Below are 24,982 nucleotides of genomic sequence, written 5' to 3'. Positions count from 1 at the left end.
GTGAGCAGTGTGCTGAATAAGCACCTTTGAGAGATTATTTCCCCCCCTACAGTAAGTGAACTATACTGTATATTTCTAATATGTAGTCTCTAACTCTTGTACTCTCATTTTCCTGACGTGAATTGTAATGGTAATGAAGTAGTGTGTATGGCTTTAATTCCTGCCAAGAACTGACATGTTTCTGATATATACTTCAGTTTTCTTAACTAAATTTGAGCTAAGCCTGGTATAAATTAGATTTAATTATGCTACCTTAATTCTTGGAGGGAATGCATAGAGATGTCCATTTGGCTATAACTGAATGTAGTCATTACAGTTGATAATATGATAATATTTTCAACTGGTTAAGTCTGTCATTAGCATAAGAAATAATACAATCCTATGTATGTTTTCTCCGAAGTAACATTAATTCAGTGGGGCTTTCTTCCAGGTAGATGTGTAGCCTAGATTTCATTAAAATTCACAAAATAATGCAGTTTTCAGGCTTCAGACATGACCAACCACAAGAACATACACAATATTGATACTAACAAAGAGTTCCCCCCCAAGGCAGAAATAAAACATTGTACTTAAAAAAACCCCTATAATAGCCACTCCTTATACATCATGTTCAAACTGACTAAGATGTTTGTTTCAGGGTTTCCCCTCCAGAAGTCCAACATGACTGACTGCTTTACCCTCAGTTAGGGCTTACATCATGGTACCAGAGTTACTTACCTAGAAATTACAATAAATCAATAATTTTAGCTCTCTGTGCACACAGGTAGAGGGATACACATACACACAAACACAGACACACACAACAGATGATGATACCAAATTTTATTTCATATTGAATGTCTGTAGCCAAGTTGCAGCTTAGTTAGTTTTTATCAATTAGTAAATTTAATTTGTACTCTCACTCCTCTGTCTCTTAGCCTTAATGGTCTCTCTCAAATTTCCATTTAGTGATGGGAGAAACCCCACAAAGTAGAAATGATTCTTCATGCAACTATTAAATATTCAGGACTCAAAAGTCAAGTCACAGTCTAGAGCAGGGGTAGTCAACCTTTTTATACCTACCGCCCACTAATGCATCTTTCTTGATGGTAAAATTTCCTTACCGCCCACCAATGTTTGATGGAAGGAGGATTCTGCTTGTGCTGTAGTACCCCCTACTGCCCACCTAGAATCCTGAAACACCCACTAGTGGGTAGTAGGGACCAGGTTGACAACTCCTGGTCTAGAGGTTCCCTGGCCCATTGTCCTCAAGAGCTGGAAAGTCATTTGGTCTTGATAGTGCCATTACTTGTGCATATGGAGTCCAAAAGCACATCTGATTTACTAGCAATAGGATCCCATTACCAAGATGGCTGTCTCTGTATGGAATTCCAGGCCAGGAATAACTTCAGTATTCTCCAGATTAATTCTTCGTTCTTTTTCTTCTGCCTGAACACATTCTGTAATTAAGAACTCTGATGGCTTCTTCTAGACTTGATCTTGCTGCAAATATATTTTTATTTATCTTATTCATAAAAAATTACACACCACTTGATTGCCAGCCCCCCTCAAACCTTTTCCATGATGTAAAATCATATTTTTAAAAGAAGGAATATCAGTGTATCTCTGTCTTTGAAGTGTTGTATATGGACGTTCATGACAAAACTGCATTTATTTATATCTTCATATTTATAGTCCACCTGATCTCGCTGCATCAGGATGTAGCTGGATCAAAGGCTAGAATTTCTCCTAGAATTTTCTAGCTGGACATAGCCATAGTCAAGAAGTGCCACATCAAGATCAAAGGCATGCAAGCAAAGGTCCAGAAAACAGATTAAATCCAGATGTGTGAAACCACAGAACAACCATTCTGCCAAGAAACATTCTCAGAAAGGAAGGCTGGAAATAGTGGAGACATAGCAATCAAGTTTGGCTAGAGCAGTAGCATCCAGGGTTGAGTTTCATAACAGAATCCCTGAAGATTTCGTTTGATTTGGTACTTCTCTTTTTGACCATGAAACATGGCCAGCAAAGAGATCCCATCTTGTCCTAACTAGCTTTTTTCAGTAAGCTATCTTCACATGTTCCTTCCCCTGCTACGTCTATGTGTCAGACAACTTAAAATATAGTTAAACCAGGAAGTGACTAACTTAGATCCATTAATTTCAGTGTGTCTACTCTATGTAGAACTTAGTTGGATATAACTATCTGAAAGTCCTATTCAGATAATTAGTTTGCATGTATTCAAAGAACACATTAAAGGAGAGCAGGGCTGCATGCACCAGCCCTGTCAAATACATTTAATCCTGTTGGTAGCTCCACTTCTGAATGCACAAAGATGTGAAGGAGGATTCTAACCATGTTCAAAATCATCACGTGAATGTTAGGAGTGAAGCAGATGGAATTTTTTTTGGGGGGGGGCAGAGCATGCGTCCCTTGCATGTGTTATTTGAACATGAGTAGACCTAATACTTTGGTAGTGCTAAACTCATCATACTCAGGAATGGCCCTGATTCCATGTAGATTCTAGGGCTGTTGCATATTTGGTACCCGTATCTGTTATTTTTAGCCTAAAGTTGCAGAATAGTGCACGCTGCTTACTTGGCACCAGTTGAGACTAGCTTAATTTACCACTTAGCGTAATACAGTGGTACCTTGGTTTAAGAACAGCTTAGTTTATGAACAACTTGGATTAAGAACACTGAAAACCCGGAAGTAGGTCTTTGGTTTGTGAACTTTGCCGTGGAAGCAGAACATGTTCCTCTTCCTGTTGAGTGTGTTCCAGTTGTAAATTGAGTCCCCCGCTGCTATGGAAAAGGACGCCTTGGTTTAAGAACGGTCTTCCGGAACAGATTAAGTTCGTAAACTAAGGTACCACTATATGTTGAATTTTGTTTTCATGCCTTTTTAAGTGATAAGGGCAAGCAATCAATTCTTTTCATTAAAAAATAAATCTGACCACAGTGAAAATGTAATGGTAATAAAAAGTGATTTAGCATCCTCTCCTGCTCACTTCCCAAAATAACAGAGATATGTATGATGGGATCTTTGTAGCTTGTTAAAGTACAGTTGTCGTATTTAGCCTTTAGGAACTTGGGGAAATTTGCCCAGCTGTAATAGTCTGTAGGTTTAGGCTTCTATACATAGAAAACTTTTTGCTTCTGCTGAAAATGCAAAAGAGTTCTGTGCTTAGATTTTCCAAGACTTGCTAACACAACTGTGTTTTGTACAAACCTCAGCAATATGTAGATGACAAGGTGATGCTCTGCAGTAAGATGTGCAATTGGGGGTTTGTGTGAAGGCTTGAGAACTTTCTTACACGACGTGTCTCAAACGTTTTAGAAGCACACAGAAATTGACAGAAGCATAGCTGTCAACTTTTCCCTCTTTTAAAGGGAGATTCCCTTATTCCGAATAGGATTCCTCACAAGAAAAGGGAAAAGTTGGCAGCTATGCAGAAGTGTGACAGCATATCCAATTCCTATTTACTAGAGTATACTCATCTGTATGCTGCAGCAATCTCCGAACTATGGAGGAAATACAACAGTGTTTATCAACCAATGGAGCAGACATTGTTGGTGGAATGGATTCCTGCCGCGTATCCCCTGAAATCTTCTCCAGAGGGTTGGGGGAGTGATTGGCTGTAGAGGTAGGAGAAGTCCCATTACACAAGTGAAAGTTTGCTCTTCCACTCAGTTGTGTGAATGGCTTTCTTATAGTAAATTGCAAACACATGGGGAGGAATTTGTATCAGAACCCTCACATGGGAGTCGGAAGTTTAGCCTTCAGGCCCCCATTGTTGTCCAAAATGGATTGGGTTCCCTGCATTTGCAATTTATTTGCATGGGAAGAAGGTCCATTTTCTTGTGACTGGCATCTTGCATATTTGATAATTCAGAGATACTAAAGGATACTAAAAAGATACAAAAACTATCCAATTTCTGATGTTTATAATATTGTTACAATTCTCATCTACAAAGGGGTATTTTTGGTGGGACTATAGAAGTCACTGTGTTTCAGCTGAATTTTAAAGAACTGCTCCATTTACTACTCCCCAGCATAATTTATCTGCATGCACTGGGAGAGTGAGTAGGATTTTTGCCTGTAGTCTTTTACTTTGTGCCCAACTTAAATGGAGTTTTAATGGCTATGAATAATCCATCCAGAATACATCAATAGAACAATTCATTTCTTCTCTATGGCAGAAAGAAAGTAGATTTAAATTGCATTTCATTGTAGCAGTTAGCTATAAAAGATGAAAATGTATATCTAGGTTCAATATAATACATATTTTTGCTCTTTGGAAAAGAATATTACCTGTGGTCTTCCTTGACTTGTAATTATTTTTACTAAACAGGTATATTAACTAATCAGTCATGTTCATAATGACTAGAAAAGTTGCTAGGGTGTAACAAAGGAGCCACATTTTCTGATTCCTCAGCAATAAAAGATTGATTAAATTAATGTGGTTAATTCCATTTTTAAACTTTTAATATTTTAAATATTTAAACTTTAAACATTTAAAGATGTGCACTGCATATGTCTATTCAGAGCTAAGCACCATTGATTTCAGTGAGACTTACAGGTAACTGTGTATAGGATTGCAGTCTTAAAGAGCTCAGTTGATACCACCAGTCATTGGGTTCTTTCTGAACCATGTTCAGAGGTTCAAAATTCTTTGTAGAATCACAATGTGTAAAAACTAACAGCAAGGGCAGGGGGGAAAGTCCTCTTTCACTCCATGTTGGTACATGAAATTTAAATAGCTGAGTTGGACTTGGGGAGGACTGCATTTAAGGTCTATACTTTTTCACAACAGGTGATGTATCCTATTATTGTTGTTCTTTATAAGACTGATATGAAGCAGGTGGGAGAGATCATTCAGAAATTTGGAATGTGGTATCAGTATGCTGATGACACCAAGTATTTTGGTTGCTGTCTTGATCCAGAAGCATTATTGGTAGTTCTAAGCCAGTACCTGGAGGCTATGATCAGATGAAAACCGAACCAGAGAACATACAGTTGCTGATAGCTTCCATTACGTAATATTAATGTGTTCAGCATTATATTAACATGCAGTTTTGAAGAGGTTGGGTTGCCCGTTCTGGATGGGTCACACTGCCCTAGAAGCATCAAATTCATTCACATTTTAGAAGTGCTTGTTGACCCCATTCTGCTTCTGGATTTCTGTAACAAAGAGTGCTTTTAAGCAGCTGAGCTTTATTTGCTTGCTGCACCTGACTTGATCCTGTAGCACAAGAAACCTGCTATAAATACCCACAGTTTGGCAACCTCCTGTATTTTCACTGTAAGAGAACTCTCGATGGGGCTACAAGCCATGTACTCAATGGCTATCTAGCTTTTAACTGGTACAGACTGCAAAGAGCTGTGCTTGCTTGACTTAATTAGCTACTAGTGAGCATCTGTTAAGGTTAAGGTGTTAAACTTTACATTTATCTATCTAATCAGTCTTACCCACAAGCATATTAATAGGGGATATTTTGCCAACTATCCAGTTCTTGCAGTTTATCATGGGCACAGAATGAATTGATGGATTCATGGAGTTGTCTCTCCCACAGATCAGGATCCCCTCCCCCTATTTTCCCACCACTGGATATATATATATTTAAAGAGTTTGCATTCAATACTTGGGAATTTATACAGGAATATAAACTGTACAAATAAATTCTTAGGTAGCATTACTAGATTTTAAAGCACGTAGCTAACAAGGTGAATATTTTTCCATCCCTATCACTTGATTTATTAATTTCATATAATTTATATATGTCTTTTAACTAGAAATCCCAAAACAGTATACAGCAATAGCAGTTTAAGATAACCTATATATACACAGCTGGTCTCTTGTTCATAGCAGCATTTATGAAGCTCTGAATCAGGACAGTTGGTTCAATGAAATTTGGGATGAAAACACTCTTGCCCAGAAAGGGGTGCATGAGATTGAAAGGTTTCCTTACCAGCAGCCTCTCAAAACTTCCTTTTAGCACATTAAAAGAAACTTTTTAAAAACATGTTTGTTTTGGTTCAGGCATGGTAATTCATTCTTTAATCATGGTAAACTGTGAACATTTTATATCATTGTTCAACACCTTCCCCCGCTGCTTAATAAAAAAAATTTCACAATTCCCTACATGTTATACACTATCGTAAGATATTGGTGTAGGGAAACAGCTTTGCTTCATTGGTTGAATGTTTTCAATCACCAAGGATTAAAATAAATATTCAACACAAAGCCTTGCTATGAACCTGTGTGTTTTGTTGGATGAATTTTTTCCAAGTGTCACTTTGCATTTTTCTGATATTGAAAAAGATAAAATACACCATGTGGCAAGAAGGCATCCTTTAGAAAATGGAAATCTTGTCCAAATGAGGAGAACAAAAAGGAACACAAAGTTTGGCAAAAGAAATGCAAGTAGACAATAAGGGAATATAAACTAAAAATTGAGGAGCACGTTGCTAAAACAAAGACCACAGAAACAAGAAATCTTTACTTGCATTAGTAGCAGTAGACTGACTAGGAAAACAGTTCCATCTTGGGTTGATATGGAATTGAAAGTTAGCTGAAGAAATGTAAGTAGATTGCAAGAAGTTGAATGGATTCTTGCATGCCTCTGTCTTCACACTGGAAGATGACTTTCAGGGGAAGAGAGTCTAAGGGGCTGAGGCAAATAATGGTTACAATAGATGGAAATTATAGGCCTTAAAAGACAAAACAGACAAACTGCTGGGGCCAGATGGTATCTACCCAGGAGTTCTTAAAGAAGTCAAATGTGAAATCGCTGATCTAACAAAAAATTGTAGCTTGTTCATAAGATCAGCTTCTATACCTGAAAACTAGAAGGGACCTCAGAAATTACAGGCCAATTAAATGCCCCTTTCAGGAAAACTGTTGAAAAGTACTGTATTAACAAAGACAAAACTCTCAAACATATCTTGCTGAAGTCCTTTCTTGGTAACCTATTAGAGTTCTTTGATACTGTCAACCAGCATATAGATAGAGGTGATCCACTTCACATCATCTGCTTAGACTTTCAAAAAGCTTCATATATACACACACACACACACACACACACACACACACACAGTACCTTACCAAAGATTTCCTGAGTTAGCTTAGCAGTTGTGGAATAAGAGGAGATGCTATCTTTTAGCTCAGTAACTGGTTAAGAAATAGGAAGCAGAGAGTAAAAATAAATGGGCAGTTTTCCTAGTTGGAAAGATTATTGTAGAAAGTGGAGTCACCCAAGGGTGGATACTGGGACTTGTTCATAAATGATTTAGAGTTAGGGGTGAGCAGTGAGGTAGAAAATTTGCTTAGGGTGGATTAAACCAAAAGGGGCTGCGAAGAGCTTCAAAAAGATTCTTCTGACTGAATGTAAGCAAGTTTAAAGTGCTGCACACTTGGACAAAAAAAAAAAAAGAGAGAGAGAGAGAGAGAGCGCTAAATTTTCAATGCTCATGAAAATTTGGTGGTGTTGGACCAGGAATGAGACTTTGGGTCATAGTGAAGAGCTCAATAAAAATGTCAACCTAGTGTGCCACAGGTGTGAAAAAGGCAAATTGCATGCTCAGAATAATGAAGAAAGGGGTTGAAAATAAAATGCCCGCATCATGACGCCATTATACAAATCTGTTGTGTGATTGCACTTGGAATACTGTGTACAGTTCTGGTTGCTTCACCTCAGAAAGGATCTTGGCAGTGTTGGGAAATAGCAACAAAAATGAGCAAGGGAACAGAGCAACTTCCCTGTGAGAAAAGGCAGCATCATTTGGGGTGCGCGCGTTAATTTAGAGAAAAGGAGTGTAAGATGAGTCATGAAAGAGTGTGTATGCATGGTGGAGCAAGTGGACAGAGAAGTTTTTTATCTCTCATAACTCTAGGACCTGGGGACATCCAATAAAGCTGAATGTTAGAAGAGTCAGGACAGATGAAAGAAAGTACTTCTTCATGCAGTGTGTACAAAACTATAGAATTTACTCCTACAAGAGGTAGTGATGGACACCAGCTTAATGGCTCTAAAAGGTTAGACAAATTCATGGATAATTAAGGCTACCAATGCCTATTATCCACAACGGTGAGCTTCTATCTCAAATGTTAGAGGTAGTGTGCTTCTGAAAATCAGTTGCTAGGAACCACTGGTGGAGAAAGTGCAGTTGCCCTCAGGCCCTGGTTTTGCACTTCTCATTGGTTTCTGGTTGACCACAGCAGGAACAGGGGGCTGGGCCAGATGGACCTTTGGCTTCATCACCAGGCTCTTCCTATATTCACCATGTTTGCAGACTGATTACTATTATTACAGAAGAGTCATAAATATTTTTTGTTTAATGAAGCATTCTTTTAAATTAATTTGTTTTATAAAGGAAGCTAATGTGTGTTTGGAATATTGACACACAGTTTATTTTATATGTTACATCTGATTTTTAAAAAATAATAAATAGATTATATGATTTTGAAAGCCGACATTAAGCACACTCATGCACAGTTCAGAGAACCAGCAAAAATAGCCATGCCTTCTGAGTGTTATAAATAGAACTATTTACTTTATGCAGAAAGTCAGTTCCTTGGACAGATTCCCATTTTTATTTAATTTTGTTACTCATAATTTTTTCCACTAACTGAATGTTTACAGTATTTACAGAACCTTTAGGAATGAGGCCGGCAATACACCCAGCTTATGAAACATATATGACCTTGTGTTTGACCTACCAGTGGGGAAACTGGAGGTGAAAGAGAACAGGGCTTCTGTAGCTCTAACAATTGTGTAAAGGGAGCTTTGGCTGGTGCAGTTTGTCATATCAAACTGATAGAAGTTGAATTTCCCTCTCCTACGCAATATGGCAGGTACTGAAACCCTGCCATCCTTTGCTTTTGTCAGCATAATTCCCCAAGTGGTATTTATGGAGAGTCACCCATGGCATCGATTCAGGGCCACACTGTGACCTCCAGTATTTGTCTGCCATGTAGAATTCAGGCTTTACTCTCATATTTTAGTTGCAAGCAAAATGCCTGCCATTTTGACAGATGAGGAATGCAGGCTTGCAATCCATTGGGCTTCTGTGCTCCCTGCCCATTGAGGTCTCCTTTTCATTGAAGTTGGGGAGCCCAGTGTTGAGAAGAGGTCAAGTTTTGTTCTCGTCGCAAAAGCATCCAGACATGCAGCACTTTACCTTCTCACAGAAATGAATGAATGCAGTTTGTTCCTTTAGTAAGTGGGAAAAGGATGGTGACATGTCATGGGCAGCTCACTCTATTCTGCACCTTGGTGATGCTAATCAGTGCATAGCCCTATTTTTGCTTTCTTTTTTGATGATGCTAAACTGGTGTTTTAAAAAAATAAATAAATAAATTATAGATTAAAATTGCATTCCATTCTTCATATAAGGAGCTCAGAGCAGAGATATGCCTTTTATCTTTGCAACAGCACTATGGGATCAGTTAGGCTGACAGACCTATTTGCCCAGTGTGAGCTTCTTCAAGTGGGGAATTGTGCCGAAGCTGTCCATGTGGAAAGTCAATGCCTTGGCTACAGCAACATGCTGAGGAAGGTCTGGAACAGTTGTGTTGGAGTGGCAGGAAAAGAAGCTTTCTTTGTAACAGAATGATTAAGCTTTAGGCGTGTGTTATTGTTATGATATTAGCACTGGTATCGTACTCCAGCACACTATATAGAGAGATCACCAAATATTTCACCAAATATGTGAACCCAGAGAGAGACCTTAAGTGACCAACGTTAAAGTTTTTCAAATTCCCTATCTTCCCATGGTTGATGACCTCTGAGTGCTGTGCCTCCATCGTTTGACCTTCTGGATTACCATGCTGTTGGTAAGTCAGTGAGATCCAAATATAGTGCCATGCACATACAGTGAGATGCTAAGCTTTGTGCTTCTGTACAAAGGAGGAAGATATTCAGCCAATGTGGTGAGTTTGGATTCTTCTGGCAGCCAGGCTGTAACACATGAGGTTATGTTACATGCATGCATCTGGGTCTGTTTGGGGTTTATTCAGAGGTGAACATTAATCTGAATTGAGGTGACTTTTAGAAACCTGATTTGAAATGGCTACATGATAGTATCTGTTGAACAACAAGGTCTACTTACACACAATAGTGGCAAAAAGCCCAACAGAAACAATGCCTGACATATAAAAGCAACCTTGGATTTTATTTTTTTTAAATGAATGTGTTTTAAGTGCCATACACATATGCAGGAAAAGTTTAATTGCAAGGGAATACAGTTCTGTGCTATATTTAATTGTTCATGGCAGCATAATACGTAAGTTTTTCCAGGGAAGCTTGAATATATTCACATCTATGAAGTTTGTAGCACTTTCTTTTACCCTTCTTACATTGTAGCCATTCTGTTTTGCAATTGCCCTCTTGGGAGCATTGCTACAAACGAGCTCTTCCTCTTTATATTAAACGTTTATTGTAGGGAGTTTCATAGTGAATAGGAAATGTATTATAGATAAAATGTCAAGGTTATATGTCACAAGACTGAAAAGCTTCTAACATAACCATAAATCACAGTAAGGAGAAACACTGCAAGCTCTGAAGTTTGACAATTGTATGGCAAAAAAAATTATATTGCGATCTTGTTTGTGTATTTGGATACTTGCAGTAAAGTTTTACTTTACAGTAAAACAACCAGAGTGGCTTGACCTCAGCTGAAAATGGTATTTTCACCCCCACTTGCATGATTTCATCCGACCAAAGTTAAGAACGTTTCAGTCCCATATTTACAGTGTGAGAGTTGATCACATATTTTAAAGCTCTCCCACTGACTTAAATGAGCTTAGCTTTGTCTGAATTGTGTCCATTGAAGTGAGTTCTGCAAATTGATTTATATGTAATGCTAATCCAGACCTTGGCTTAGTACAAATGCACAAGTGTGATGGTTTCTGGAGAGGAGGTCATGACCACTATGCGAACATGTAACCTCCAGCTGATAAAACACCCTCATGCTTTCTCTGCATTTTCCAGAGTAAGCTTCAAAACATCTAGAAGTAGGGGAGAAATCAGATAAATTGGAAGAAAATGAGGACAGCCCTATCATACAGTAAGAAGAAACAGTCTGCTATGTGTGATAAATTTTAGGGAACAGGTGAAGGTAGAAAGTGATGTTTCAACTTTTGAAAGTTTATCTTGGCTGTGGGGGTTGCCATTTGGAGCTCTGCTTCAAGCAGCAAAATCACCTGGGCACTGAGAGAAAAAGTGGTTGGATGCTGAACAAATGATGTGGAGAAGGAGTATGTCTCATTAGGTTATTTCCCAGGGTATGTACTTAGGATTGAAACCTGAAGACATCCTTTTTGCACATAGTGAAATTATGCTGCATATCCAAACTTGCAACTGAACTCTGTTGTCTCCAAATCCTCAAAGCTAAATGAACAATTCCCCCCCCCCCGCTGTGGAGAGTGGGGGCCAAGAGAAAATGCCTTGATGAGTTAGATGTGGTCTGCAAGATGCCTAATTACTCTTGGCCTTGCTAATCCAGTGTCCTTTTAATGGCTAATTCATGTTAGCGTTTTAGCAGATACATTCTGCAAACTAGAAGGCAATTATGAAAACAATCCGTTCCTGTTACTTTTTTCATTCTCATGTTCTTGTGACATATAAAAGCATTACAGGGTTTGAAAACAGTTGTGAACTATTTATTCATGGTTGTAAATTAATACCTCCACTATATATATAGTCTAATACTTGGCAGGTATTTTGTATATTGTGGAGAGCCAATACATTGTATTTAGTTACAGCACGGTTATCATAATAACATAGTATATTCTCAAAAATAGATGTGTTTTCAAAAGACAAGTTGATTATGTACAGAGATCTGGAGTTAAACTCCTTTGTTCGCCTTTCTAGAGCTGTTGTTAAGCTCCCTCCCCCTTCCATATACATTTACTGGGTTTTTTGTGCTTTAATCTAGTTAAGCACTGAAGCACACCCTGTTTTGAAAAGAAAGATGACACCAATCATAAATCACATTGTTTTTCTATTTGTTTGACTTGGCAGCCATTTTAAAAGAAAACCTCCCACACGTAGACATTAAAAGCTTGCTACTATACTGGATGAACTTTATGAGAAACCAACCTCAGCTGCAGATGGGAGTTTCCCAAAGATTACTGCCCAAGGCTAGTTTTGAACCAGTATCTTAAGACAATCACAGTTACTGATCTTATTACCTCAGTGTATAAGGATTCCAATATTTCACCACAGTTACTAACTTTTGAAGATATTTTGCATTGAAAAGTATGGATGAAATCTCAGAAGACTATGATCCCCACAAAAGTTTCTATTTTGAGATTTCAGCCTTACTTTCTATGGCAAGCTTTTTTCATGTATCTTTCCATGTGGTAATATTCCTAATATTCTCTTTGTAATACAGTATTTAGGTTTAGATCCAGACTTCCCCTTCTGCAGGTTCAAGGGCTCCTTTCATTGCAGATGGCATCAAGATCCAGAAGAGCTTCCCTATGGAAGTAGGACCCAGGGAGGAGATGCTTTTCATAGATTGTTCCCTACTGCTCCTTCCATCACCTGTCAGACTGTTCTAGGGGTATCCCAATCATATAGAGGAGATTTTCAAAAGTTACTGGGGGCTTCAGGGAGAAGGAGAGATCGACAAGAATCACCTTCTCCTCTTCTGCCCTTGGAAGTGTCGACTCTCTGGTGTTCTGCCCCCAGCGAGTCTGATTTTAATCCTGAGTGAACCAAATATGAGAGTTGCAATGTGGTTGTGGCCAAGCAAGGTTTTGAAAACTCTCTTGAGGCCTGAATCAAACACTCTGTTGTGCACGATATCTTGACTTATCCCTCTCAATTTCTTATGAATATATATCCATAACTGCTCGAATGTATTAATATCAACATGAACCAACTGGCCAGATTGGCATTTTAGTCTGCAATTCCTATTATAATCAGTGGGAATTGCACCATGTTCCCAAGAGTAGCTTTTCAGAAACATTGCAGTGTATTTCAAAACAAACAAGAATGCTTTTTCCCATGGAAGGTCCAAAGCAGACAGTACATGAAATAAAAATTAAAGGCTTTGCTGGGTTTAGCCATTGGATTTCTGTTGTGGGCCATTTTACTCATAAACAGAAAGTTAGTACTATTATAGCCATACTTAACTAATGTAAATGTATTTTAATTTGTTTAAGACCAAGTTTTTTTCATTTATGTTGCTCACAACCGAGGTCTCACAGCCACCTGGTCTTGCATTGGACTTATTTTGTATCCCAGATGGTATAATGAGAAAATGGTGGTGGGGTGGGAAGGAAGTTGAACATGTGTGTGTGTGTGTGTGTGTGTGTGTGTGTTTGTGTGTGTGTGTGTGTCCTGTTATTGATGTCCTGATGTGTGTGTGTTAGAACATGGGGGAGCCACACTCACCTTGGCACATGGCCTCCAGAAGGAGATGCAACCCTTTGCCAAAAAATGCTAGCCTCCTCCTGTTCCTGTCTGCACGCACACACAAATGCTTTCCCCTTGATCACTCTAATCCATGGACTAGATAGGATGGTTGAAGGGAAAACATATGTGTGCATGTTTGTGTGGAAAGCAGAGATGTTCAGTCATCCTTTACAAGTTTGCTTTCAGCAATCCACAATGCCTGCCCTAAGTATTCTGCAGGATCTTGGTACACCCCCATAGTTTTTTATCTATGCAAACCCTTACTGCAAACAATTAATTCTTCTTGTCCCTGTACATGTTCCCACAATTTAAAAATATTTAGAAAGTGTGTATCTACTTCAGAAACAGTGCCCTTGATTTGTTGCATTGTGACGCTCGTTCCAAAGCAGACACAATGATATGAAGGGTTGGCCAAATGATATGTTAGTCCCATATTCTTTGTGATGACGTAGGATTAGATTGTCTACAGTCTGCTAAGGTTCAGGAGTCACTGAGAGAGGATAGACATAATCACCCTGCTTGTGATAACTGTTCATTCCTTCTCTTTTGTTTTCCCCAATGCATTTTATTATATTTTTTTGGCATAACAACAAACAGCTAATGTCCACAGCTCTTACAAAGATATTTTTTTAGTGTGGAAATATGCACACAGTAAAACATATCTGAGTACCACTCTATATTTCTAAGAAGTTCAGTCCAGCCTATTCTGATGAGTTAATCATTCTGACAGTGTCAGTTGCCATGTCCTGGCAAGCCAGCCTGTAGCAGCATAACCTGGTTATACTTCCCAGTTACATGCTACTTGCATGCCCGCAACCTCTTAATAACACCCAATTCATGTAGAGATATTTTTTCAATGGCCCATGATATGCTAGCAAATATTCAGAGGTGAGCACTTGTTTAAATCATATCTGAGAAACTCCTATAAACTGTCATCGTGCCACTCCTTGGTGTGTGGAGTGCCTCAGGGTGCGATACTCTCCCCGATGCTTTTTAACATCTTTATGCGCCCCCTCGCCCAGCTTGTCCGGAGTTTTGGGCTGGGTTGCCATCAGTATGCCGATGACACCCAACTCTATCTGTTGATGGATGGCCATCCTGACTTGGCCCCAGACACACTGACCAGATGTTTGGAAGCTGTGGCTGGATGGTTACGTGGAAGCCGGTTGAAGTTAAATCCTTCGAAGACAGAGGTCCTCTGGCTGGGACGGGACGATATGGGATTGGGGGGGCAACTCCCATCTCTTGCGGGGGTGCAATTAGTGCCAGCCCCGTCCGTTAAGAGTTTGGGTGTAATCTTCGATACCTCCCTCTCTATGGAGGCGCAGATTACAGCTATAACAAAGGCGGCATTTTTTCATCTCCGCCAAGCTAAGCAGTTGGCCCCTTATCTCTCTCGCCCTGACCTAGCCACTGTGATCCACGCGACGGTCACCTCCAGACTGGATTATTGTAACTCGCTGTACGTGGGGCTGCCCTTGAGACTGACCCAGAAACTCCAGCGGGTGCAGAATGCCGCGGCGAGACTCCTTATGGGGTCTTCGCTGCGAGATCACATTCATCCTGTACTATACCAGCTGCACTGGCGTACAGGATCAGGTTTAAGGTGCTGGTTTTAACCTTTAAAGCCCTATACGGCCTAGGACCCTCGTACCTACGGGACCGCCTCTCCTGGTATGCCCCACAGAGGAACCTACGGTCTGCAAATAAAAACATCCTGAAGGTCCCAGGCCTCAGAGAGGTTAGGCTGGCCTCAACTAGAGCCAGGGCTTTCTCGGCTGCGGCTCCAATCTGGTGGAACGCTCTGTCACAAGAGACTAGGGCCCTGCGGGACCTGACATCTTTCCGCAAGGCCTGCAAGACAGAGTTGTTCCACCAGGCCTTCGGTCAGGGCCCAGCCTGACTCCCTCCTCTGGCAACCTGCGCAGAACTTTGCTTAACGGTTGCCATTAATTTGATTTTAATTAATTTTTATAATGAAATGTTTTAGAATGTTGGATTATTTGATTGTTTGATTATTTGTTTGTTGTTAGCCGCCCTGAGCCTGGCTTTGGCTGGGGAGGGCGGGATATAAATAAAATTTATTATTATTATTATTATTAAACCACGATCTCTCTGGACATTCCCATCACAAAGGAAAGGAAGCTCCTCTCATTCCACATTCCTGGCAACACTTGGAGGGCAGTGAATTATTTATGTCTTGCATTCTTTGTGAGATCATATGTCAGCACTGATTTGTGCATTCTAGCTATTCTATAGAATTGTATTATATTTTCTACATGTATTCCTATTCTGCTTGGAGCATCGCTCATTTGTGCAGTTCTGCATGCAATTCCTCAGGCTTCACTGAGATGGTTTCTGGGCCAGCATTTTATCCAAGAAACTGAAATAATTTTTCCATTGACAATTTGCTCAAGCAATCTTTCCTTTTTGATGAGCACTTTCCAGCGATAACAACTTTTTGCTTGTCAGATGAGAGTTCTTTGATGCTCAAGTACTACATAGAAGTGAGTTGTATGAAATCACTGATGGAGCTTATTAGGTTTCCCAGCCCAAGGGCAACATGTTTGGAGGAGAGGGCATGCATCTACATGTTCCAGTCTTAAACAAAAAAAGTTAGTTACTATGATTACAACTGATTCCTTTTCTTTGGGAGTGGCATGTTTTTCTGGGTTCATTGCTGCCTTGCCTCACTTTCAGCCCCAAATGTTTGCATAAATAAAGCTGTGGCTTTTCATGCCATGCTACTTGTGTGTTCTGATTTATTGGTTGAAAAAAACAATGGAAGCAGGTGCAGGAGCCTGCAAGTTAATAATTAACTTCATTTAAGGTGGCTATTGTTTTTAATATTTGCTTTCTTAAAAGTATATTTTTCTTTTTTATATATATAAAAAAGGTCATTTCTGACCAAAATGAGCATAATATGGCTGAAAATATTTCTTAAATGGGATATGCAATGAGGTGAACATGCATTTTTCCATCATAACACTCCTCTAGGAAAATAGCATTTCCCCAGCATTTTGTTGCTAGGAAAAATGCAAGTTCCTTGCCCTGCACAGCTGATAAATGTGGAATGTCTGGGATATGGATGAGTGAAGCTCCTAAGCACATCTTGACATTTGTAATACTGCCAAGTGATTAAGGAAACAACTCCTCATACTGTAGTTTGGGGAAAGTTTTAGATTTTGTTACTTTGGTAATTTTCCTTAATGGTGAGGCTGAATGCTGTTGTGTTATAGCCCTGAAAAGCGGGGTGGCTCATATAACTATTCACACACACACACACACACACACACACACATGCTAAAATGGGATACAGCCATTTCGAGACTTGTTTCTCTTGCTCCATTTCTTCTTCAGTTGGTTGAAACCTGGATCTTTCTGAACAGACATCTTCCATGTGAGAGAATTAAGAAACTTGCCTTCCATCTGCAAAAAAACCTGTTTTCTGTCCACAGGATAGGGATGGATAATGATGTTAATAGTACCAAAGAACCAGGACTTGGCCTACTTTTTTCTTTCCTTTTATCTGTTCATCAGCAGACAGAACAACAGTACATTGCAGACTTCATTATACTTACAAAATTAAAAAATCAATCCAACTATTATCCATTTCTCATTTCTATATTGAAAAAAAGTTATCTAAAATGTTATAGTATCAGTACACTATCTCTTTCACTATCCAAACTTTTTAAAATTGGTAAAATTAAAATAATTTCTCAAGGTATTATTAAGGGAGCATCTTCCAGTTTTGAGCAATTAGTATGTTAAAGGTAAAGGTAAAGGGACCCCTGACCATTAGGTTCAGTCATGACCGACTCTGGGGTTGCGGCGCTCGTCTCGCTTTATTGGCCGAGAGAGCCGGCATACAGCTTCCGGGTCATGTGGCCAGCATGACTAAGCTGCTTCTGGCGAACCAGAGCAGCGCACGGAAACGCCGTTTACCTTCCCACTGGAGCGGTACCTATTTATCTACTTGCACTTTGGCGTGCTTTCGAACTGCTAGGTTGGCAGGAGCAGGGACCGAGCAACGGGAGCTCACCCCGTCACGGGGATTCAAACCGCCAACCTTCTGATCGGCAAGTCCTAGGCTCTGTGGTTTAACCCACAGTGCCACCCGCGTACCTATTAATATGTTAGCTGCTGATATAAAATGAAAACCAATTCTGTAGTTTGTTTATTCCAGACTGCCCTCAAATAATTTAAGATTGCTGTCTCTGGATTGTATGGTATCTGTATACCTAGCATACTCTGAACCTTCTCAGCTAATAAGCAACTGCAATATTTATTATTTGGCTATGTTTCCCACATACATATATTTATTTTATATTTTTGCTGTGCTTTGTTTTAGGCGGGAGGCACAATTGGATGAAGAAGGGCAGTTTCTAGTTAGAATTATTTATGATGATTCAAAAACATACGATCTGGTTGCTGCGGCAAGCAAAGTCCTTAGTAAGTATATCTTTATTTCCTTCAGCACTGATTAACATTTAAGGAAAAACTGAAGTTTACGTGTAGTTAGTTCACAATGTTTGTTGATTTGCATTAATGCATTTATTGCGTTGTAGTTTTTCATGCCACACAAGCATCTTGGGAATGTCAGTTTTCATTGTTAAAAGAAAGAGAAGGTGCTTGCGTTTCAAATGCATCAAAACAAAATTGAAGTACACAAAAATAGAACTCACAGAATTCTATGACAGTGGAATCTTGCAATAAAATATTAAAAGCCCAATGCATTCATGTTCCTCAGTGCTGATTAGGAAGTATTAAATGTGATTTTTTTTGGTTCTGCAGGGGCTTCAGTGCCTTCAGGTAGTATATAATGCTTCATGTTTTCTTTAGACCTTAACGCTGGAGAAATCCTTCAGATGTTTGGGAAGATGTTTTTTGTGTTTTGTCAAGAATCTGGTTATGACACCATCTTGCGTGTGTTGGGCTCCAATGTTAGAGAATTTTTGCAGGTAAGAAATCTGTGGCAAACCATTAATGGTCAAATTCCAGAGTAATTTCTCAATGGCAGCAGCAGTTGTGGCCCAGTGTGGCCTTGGGCAAACTTGAGGTGAGGAGGCAAAAACCTTCCAAGCATCTGGTTGGTCACCATCATCGGCCCCGGCCAGTAAAGGGGTCCAAGGGGAAGGATTCTGTCCATATGCCCTGGTGGGGGCTAATGGGTCATGGAAGTTATGCTTGGCTGATCCAGGATACATACCCAATGCCTAAGCCAAAGCCTTCCTGCAACTGTAATCAGTAAAGTTGTGGCCATTTCAATTCCCCAAAGGTTACCATGTCATTTATTGTTTCCTATATCCCTTAGGGTTGTTGCATCTGGGCCTGCATGTTTAGTAAAACCAATCCTGTTGAGTTCCATGGGAATTAACTCTTGCAGTACCTGTTCAAAGAATTTCAAATGAGAAATCTATTTATGGCTATTCTCTTAGGCAATAATTAGTGCTTTGCTGCACTACCTATTCCATAAATAAACTGATTTTACAATTCACATTTAAGAACTGAATTAACACACTCATTCAGGAAAACCTACCTACCAGTTTGCATTTGTACCATATCAAGTTAAGGCTCCAGTTGCACACTAAATTATGCATGAACACATTATTTAAATTAAAAGGAATATAAATATGTGAAACTTAATTTGAAAGGCAGGCAAAAATAAATAAATAAAAATAATTAGTATTTTAAAAAATATACAATTCTGGAGCCAACTGATGATTCCCAGGTAAGATCCATCCTCTGTTGTGTGGGCAGGGCGGTCCCTCCCCCTACTTGGCCGATTCCCTGGCAACGCCTCCCCAGGTGGGATTGGGCAATTGGCTGAGGTGGGTGCATACCTCCAGGTTTCCAGCCTGGGGAGGGCGAAGCCAGCCCATACTGCCAGGAGCCGCATGGGATCCGTGGGAGGGAGGGGCTGCATGTGACCATGCAAAAGGTGTCCCCCATTTGATGTGGGGAGCGGCCATTAGTATTTTTTTTAAATATACAATTCTTCCTTTTTATATTATGTAGGGCTGAAAGCATTACTAATGGAAATACAAAGCAGAATGTAAAAGAGAGGCAGCTTTTAGTTAAGTGCAATTTGAGAAATCCCAAGGGCATTATTATGTTATAACCACACACAAAAAAATCAATCAGGCACCAAGTGGTGCTTAACCTAAGATACTTTAGGGAGTAGTTTATTTGCCTTCTCATATTTTAAAATTAGCAACACAGTATATGTTCTATGGCATTTTACAACACTCAGAAGAATTGCTTGCAGAATATGTCCAACAATGTGCCCCAGAGCTTATTTTTCCATCTTTCGCTGCATATACCCCAAACCTATCTACTTAAGGAGCATACTGGCCAGTTTACGTGTAACACGAACCCACGGCTAAGTGTGAACATGCAAGTACAGTCATACCTCATGTTACAGATGCTTCAGGTTACATGTTTTTGGGTTACGGACCGCAGGAAACCCGGAAGTACCGGAATGGATTACTTCCGGGGTTCACAGCTCGCGCATGCGCAGAAGTGCTAAATTGTGCTTTGCGCATGTGCAGAAGTGCTGAATTGCACCGGCGCCTGCACAGACACGGCACTTCAGGATGCGAACGCTGCGGGTTTCGGACGTGCCTCTGTCATGGATTACGTCCGCCACCCGAGGTTCCACTGTACTCTTGCTTACTGGCAGCGAACTCCATGTTGGGAAGCCAGGTGAGGAACATGACTTCACCCCACTGGCTGCTACTGCTTGGGGTGAGTTTTAGCACCCAGGTGATGTTACAGCTACATGTTTGCCCTACTGGCTCCATTCAACACCAGCCAATAAGAGCATGGGGCACTGACTTCCTTCTCCTCCCCACATTTTCACCTTTCACTGGTTGCAATTTGCTCAAAGAACTGTATCCAGAATATTTCATTGGTTTGTTACTAATGTCTCTTACATTATCCCCCTTCCAGACTCCTACCTCTCACTTACTTTTTTCCCTCCCTTTTTGACGGACAAGCTGTTATCCTGGTTAGTGGGGAATCTTGATACACAGGGTAATTTTATTAAGGGCAGAACTGGCTAAAAGGGAAATTGAATGGCAAAAAGGCATGTGATGAGCTATCATTAGTTACCAAAAACGATTCTTCCTGCTAGAAAGTGGCAGGGAGGTCGCAAGGGGGCCAATGAGACTATGTTGTTGTCTGCACTGGGACATTTTCACAGGAATTGTAAATTTAAGCAATCCAGTTTCCAGGAAAGGGTTTTACTGAATGGTGCTCCTTGATTACTGCCCAGAATTAATTTAATGCTATGTAAGGTTTCTTACTTAACATTAGATTTGACAAAAGTTTCAGGAACCAGTTAGAACCACATACACAAATTCTCCTGTAAAGGCACCACTGCGAGGAGGATTCTTGAGAGGAGCCACTGGACTATCCCATAATACTAAGCTTGAGCTTTCTTTATTGTGAAGGGTTTAGCTTGAAATACGGTCACTTTCTCTGACTCCTTTGGAAGAGTGCCACGCTCCTTAGTCAGACAAAACCAAAATACAAGCGTAGTCTTGAGAGCGGAATTTCTCAGTAACAAAAGAGTCTTGAAACAGGCCTTTGGAATGGGTTGATCTTTCCCTACAGCCATCATAGTAATCCATTCAGACAAATGCATGGGTTAGTATGCTGGCTATTGATAAAAACCATCTCAATAAAATGTAAATTTCAAATAAGCAAATAAAGTAAACCAGGAAGCTCTAAGCTGAGTTTAGCCCAAGGAATTAATTTACAAGATGCTCATTTCCTTTGGAGACCTCCCAAGAGAAGAAGCAGCTGTTGAGGCTTTTCATTTCTCACAGAAAATAAAGTTCAAGCTATTTCTAAAGTTTTGAGGATCTGCAGATGCTCTGTAATACAGCTTGCTCTTATAAAACATTGTCATCATCTATTATGTTTTAAAAACATCAGCGCCCATATGAACATTAATGGCATTAGAAAATGCAGAAGGACGAGACAGAGCAGGTAGCAGTGCTTGTGCTACTGTATGGAGCAGAATTTGGAACAAATATTCTTCAGGCAGTTATGTTGCCTTCACACACCATTCACTTTTACAGTGAAAGGGCTGGAAAAATAGGTTCTAATCGTTTTCTGTTATTAAATAATCTCCTTGCAGAACCTTGATGCTCTTCATGACCACCTTGCTACAATATACCCAGGTATGCGGGCCCCATCCTTTAGATGTACTGATGCAGAAAAGGGGAAGGGACTCATTCTGCATTACTATTCCGAGAGAGAAGGGCTCCAAGACATTGTAATTGGAATCATCAAAACAGTCGCTCAACAAATTCACGGCACAGAAATAGATATGAAGGTAAGTTGTAGCATAAAGTTTCACCAACTTTCCACATGCCACAAATATATATTCCACAGGTGCTTTAATATTGTTTAACTTAAAATATTTTGTTCCCAGAGGGAAAAAGAATTAACACCACATTCTCAATGTGCTGTTCTCCCATTGTTAGACATAAAAATGCACTGTGTTATGTGTTACATGCCTGTTTCCATTGCTCTAATTATTATAGTCAAAAGTTCAAGAGCTGATTTATAGAAGCAGCAGTAGTCCTAGGTCATGATGCAGAATATTTATTCATTCCACACTCTTTTCACAATGTTAAATTTTCTCCAGTATCCAGTTTATGGCAGCTTGCCAACTCACCACAACCCACCATTGTAGAACTGTATACTTGTTTTTTTTATGAAAGAGTGCATCAGAATGGTTTCAGCGTAGCCTAAACTAGTGTCCAAGTCAAAGGAATAGCAACAGCAATGTTAAAAAGTGAGATCTGCAACAAAGTGTTGCAGTGTATCCTCACCTGGTATCATAAAATTGGTATCATAAAATGTGATACCAATAAGGAGGGAAGAGACACATGTTCGGATTTTTTTGTGGATTTTTCAGCAGGGCAATGCATATAAATGGATTTTATATATAGTCAAAATCATAGTGTGTCACAAAGAAGAGAGATCAAATGGAGAATATAAGGCAGAGAAGCTTGTATGATCGCAAGGCTCAAATTTTCCACACCAGATGAACTGTGTACCAGACAGCTATGACAAAATCAAATTACAGCCTGCCACAAACACAGAGGCCATGTGAAAGTCAAAGTATGTCTAATAACTCAATCTATAGAATTGTGACACATAACTGTGGAAATACAAAAATACTAGTCAGTATGATCTGGAAGTAAACACACGCAGCCTTTTGAGTGGATAAGAAATTAAAGGAACAAAAAAAAAAGTCTACATTGGAGCGGTACAAAGATTGGAACATACTCCTATCTTTGTTGGTTTCCTATTTTTCTTCACGCTGTTGGCAAAGAGTTTGTTTTGTCTACAGCCTTCATAGATTTCTATTTTTAAAAGGTTGGGATTTATTCATTTCTTTTGCTAAATGTCAAGAAAATTATCCCAACAGCACTAAACTCGTGGAAATTGCACAAAAAATATTTAGCCTGACAGGACACCTAGAAATCAGAATGCTTGATACTCATTTCACCTTGATTGTCACATTTAGCTTCAGGAAAAATGAACAGAGGCAGCTGTAGGATGGGAGACATGCAAGGGCAAAAGGATAGGCTATTACGGTATAAGGAAGATTGCCAAAATAGTTGATTTTTTATTCATTTGACTTTCTCTGCATATTTTGGGGGCTTGCTATGTTTTACGTAGGGAATGTGGGTGACCGCCACCTCAACATGGACATGTGACATCACACACACTATGTGCAGTTGTGTGTGTGTGACATCACACATTCACATTGCAGCGGCTGGCAGCAGCAGCAGTGGCTCCTCTTTGCAGCCAGCGAAGCATCCTTTTCCACAGGGAGGTGCTCAGACTTGGAGGCAGACTCTGCCCCCATGTCTGAGTTTCCCCATCCAGAAAAGGGTACCTCGCTGGCTGACTCTGGAGGACAGAGCTGAACTTCTCTCTTGAAGGCACCACCACTGCCACCTGCCGGCTTTTCTCAATGACTTTGTAGGTGCCCGGCTCCCACAATTATATTATTTTGGGTGCCCAGGCACCCACAGCCCCCTGGAGTTGGCTCCTATGGTAGGGACACTGACCACCTTTGACCTGAAGCAAGCAGACAAGCAAACAACAATGTTATTGACATATGAGCCATAAACTATGGTCAATCATAACTAACATTTTTTTTAAACAAATCAGCTTCATAAATCAAGGTTTGTAGTTGGTTTGCTACAGTAAACCATAGTACAGACATAATGTTTTCAGATGTAATTGAAGTGAAAGCTTCTCTTCTTCAGGGTGTCTCTGGAAAAGGGAAAGAGAGTTTGTGAAGGTTCATTCCTATAATGATAAACTGTAGTTTATTGTTACAGTATGCTTGAATGCCCTCTCACATGACATTTCAGAGGAATACCACTGTCAGTCTGTTGCAGCTGAAACGACAGTCTTGTGGGACCATAATGTCCAAAGGATTTATTCTAATACAAGCATTTGTGGACTAGAATCCACTTTATCTTATGTAGTGTTAAATCAATGAGAAATCAATAAGTCTTTACGTCCCATAAGACAAAAACATCTGATGAGATGTTTTTGTCTCATCAAAGGACACCCATTTTGGTGAAGTGTTTCATTAGTGCTGGGTCTCTTTTGAAGCTGCCATTGATCTAAACTACTACAATTGAGCAATGAGTTAAATTTAGCTCAGGAGCTTTGTTCTGGTTGTATAAGCCAGGAGCATAACGTCTCTTTCAAAATCCAGTTGGCATATCTGTTCTTTTAAACCATAAAAGCACACACACACCACCATCATTTGTTAGTGAGCTGCCTTGGAGTATGTTAAGGGAAGGTGGGCTATAATTTTTATACATAAAAAAGTCTCACCTAAACAGGGCTCCTTCTTTGCAAGCTAATTTCCTCCACTGCAACACACACACTCAAAGGAAATGTATTCATGTAAAAATGCTGCTTCACATATATCCTTGCCTCTCCCACAAATCTCCAGTTCCATGACGGTAAACAATCACATACCTATCTTACTTAATGTGTTTTTCTTGAAAAAAGTGAAAACATAGGACATACTGTACTATTGCATAGCCTTTTCCAAAGCTAACTTTAATGCAACACAATGGACATAAGCACGAAACAGTATAAAACTATCTATGTTTCCCCAAAATCTAAACATTGTTCTGAAGCTCTTTTGTAATGCAGTTTGTAGGCATTTTCAAAACTCTCTCCCTTATAAATGCCACTTTTCACACAGCCAAGTGGGAACATCAGTTTTGCAGAAGATTTTATTGCAAAGCACAGGAGAAAGAATCTGCTAGATATCTCTTTGAAACTTAAAGAGTGATTTGTCTTCATTTTTATTGCTGTTACCATGGTGAAAGAGTACGTACGCATGATTGGTTGACGTAACTTGGTAGCGAGGTCCAGAGGGAAACAAAAGTCAAACTTTATTCCTGGCTGTGTCGCTGCTGGTGATGCTCTTTCATTTATTTAATATCACACAGTCGGGTGTTTAGCAAATTCCCAGACCTATTTGAAGTCATATAAAACTTGAGAAGCAAGGAGTT

General features: G+C 39.7%; 1 protein-coding gene across 2 annotated transcripts in view; it reads left to right on the top strand.

Annotated features, from left to right (window-relative positions):
- The window catches only part of GUCY1B1 (guanylate cyclase 1 soluble subunit beta 1), a 43,314-nt gene that overhangs the window by 4,071 nt on the left and 14,261 nt on the right, over positions 1–24,982 (top strand). For both annotated transcript variants that reach the window (XM_081021363.1, XM_081021364.1), the window contains exons 3-5: positions 17,761–17,861; positions 18,252–18,370; positions 21,556–21,753. In XM_081021363.1, the coding sequence (XP_080877489.1) occupies positions 17,761–17,861; positions 18,252–18,370; positions 21,556–21,753 (418 nt within the window). The remainder of the gene's footprint in view (positions 1–17,760; positions 17,862–18,251; positions 18,371–21,555; positions 21,754–24,982) is intronic.

The sequence above is a fragment of the Podarcis pityusensis genome (assembly GCF_964106645.2).
Source record: "Podarcis pityusensis genome assembly, chromosome: 9".
NCBI lineage: Eukaryota > Metazoa > Chordata > Lepidosauria > Squamata > Lacertidae > Podarcis > Podarcis pityusensis.
Note: the sequence above shows the minus strand (reverse complement) of the source record. Positions and strands in the feature narration are given on the sequence as shown.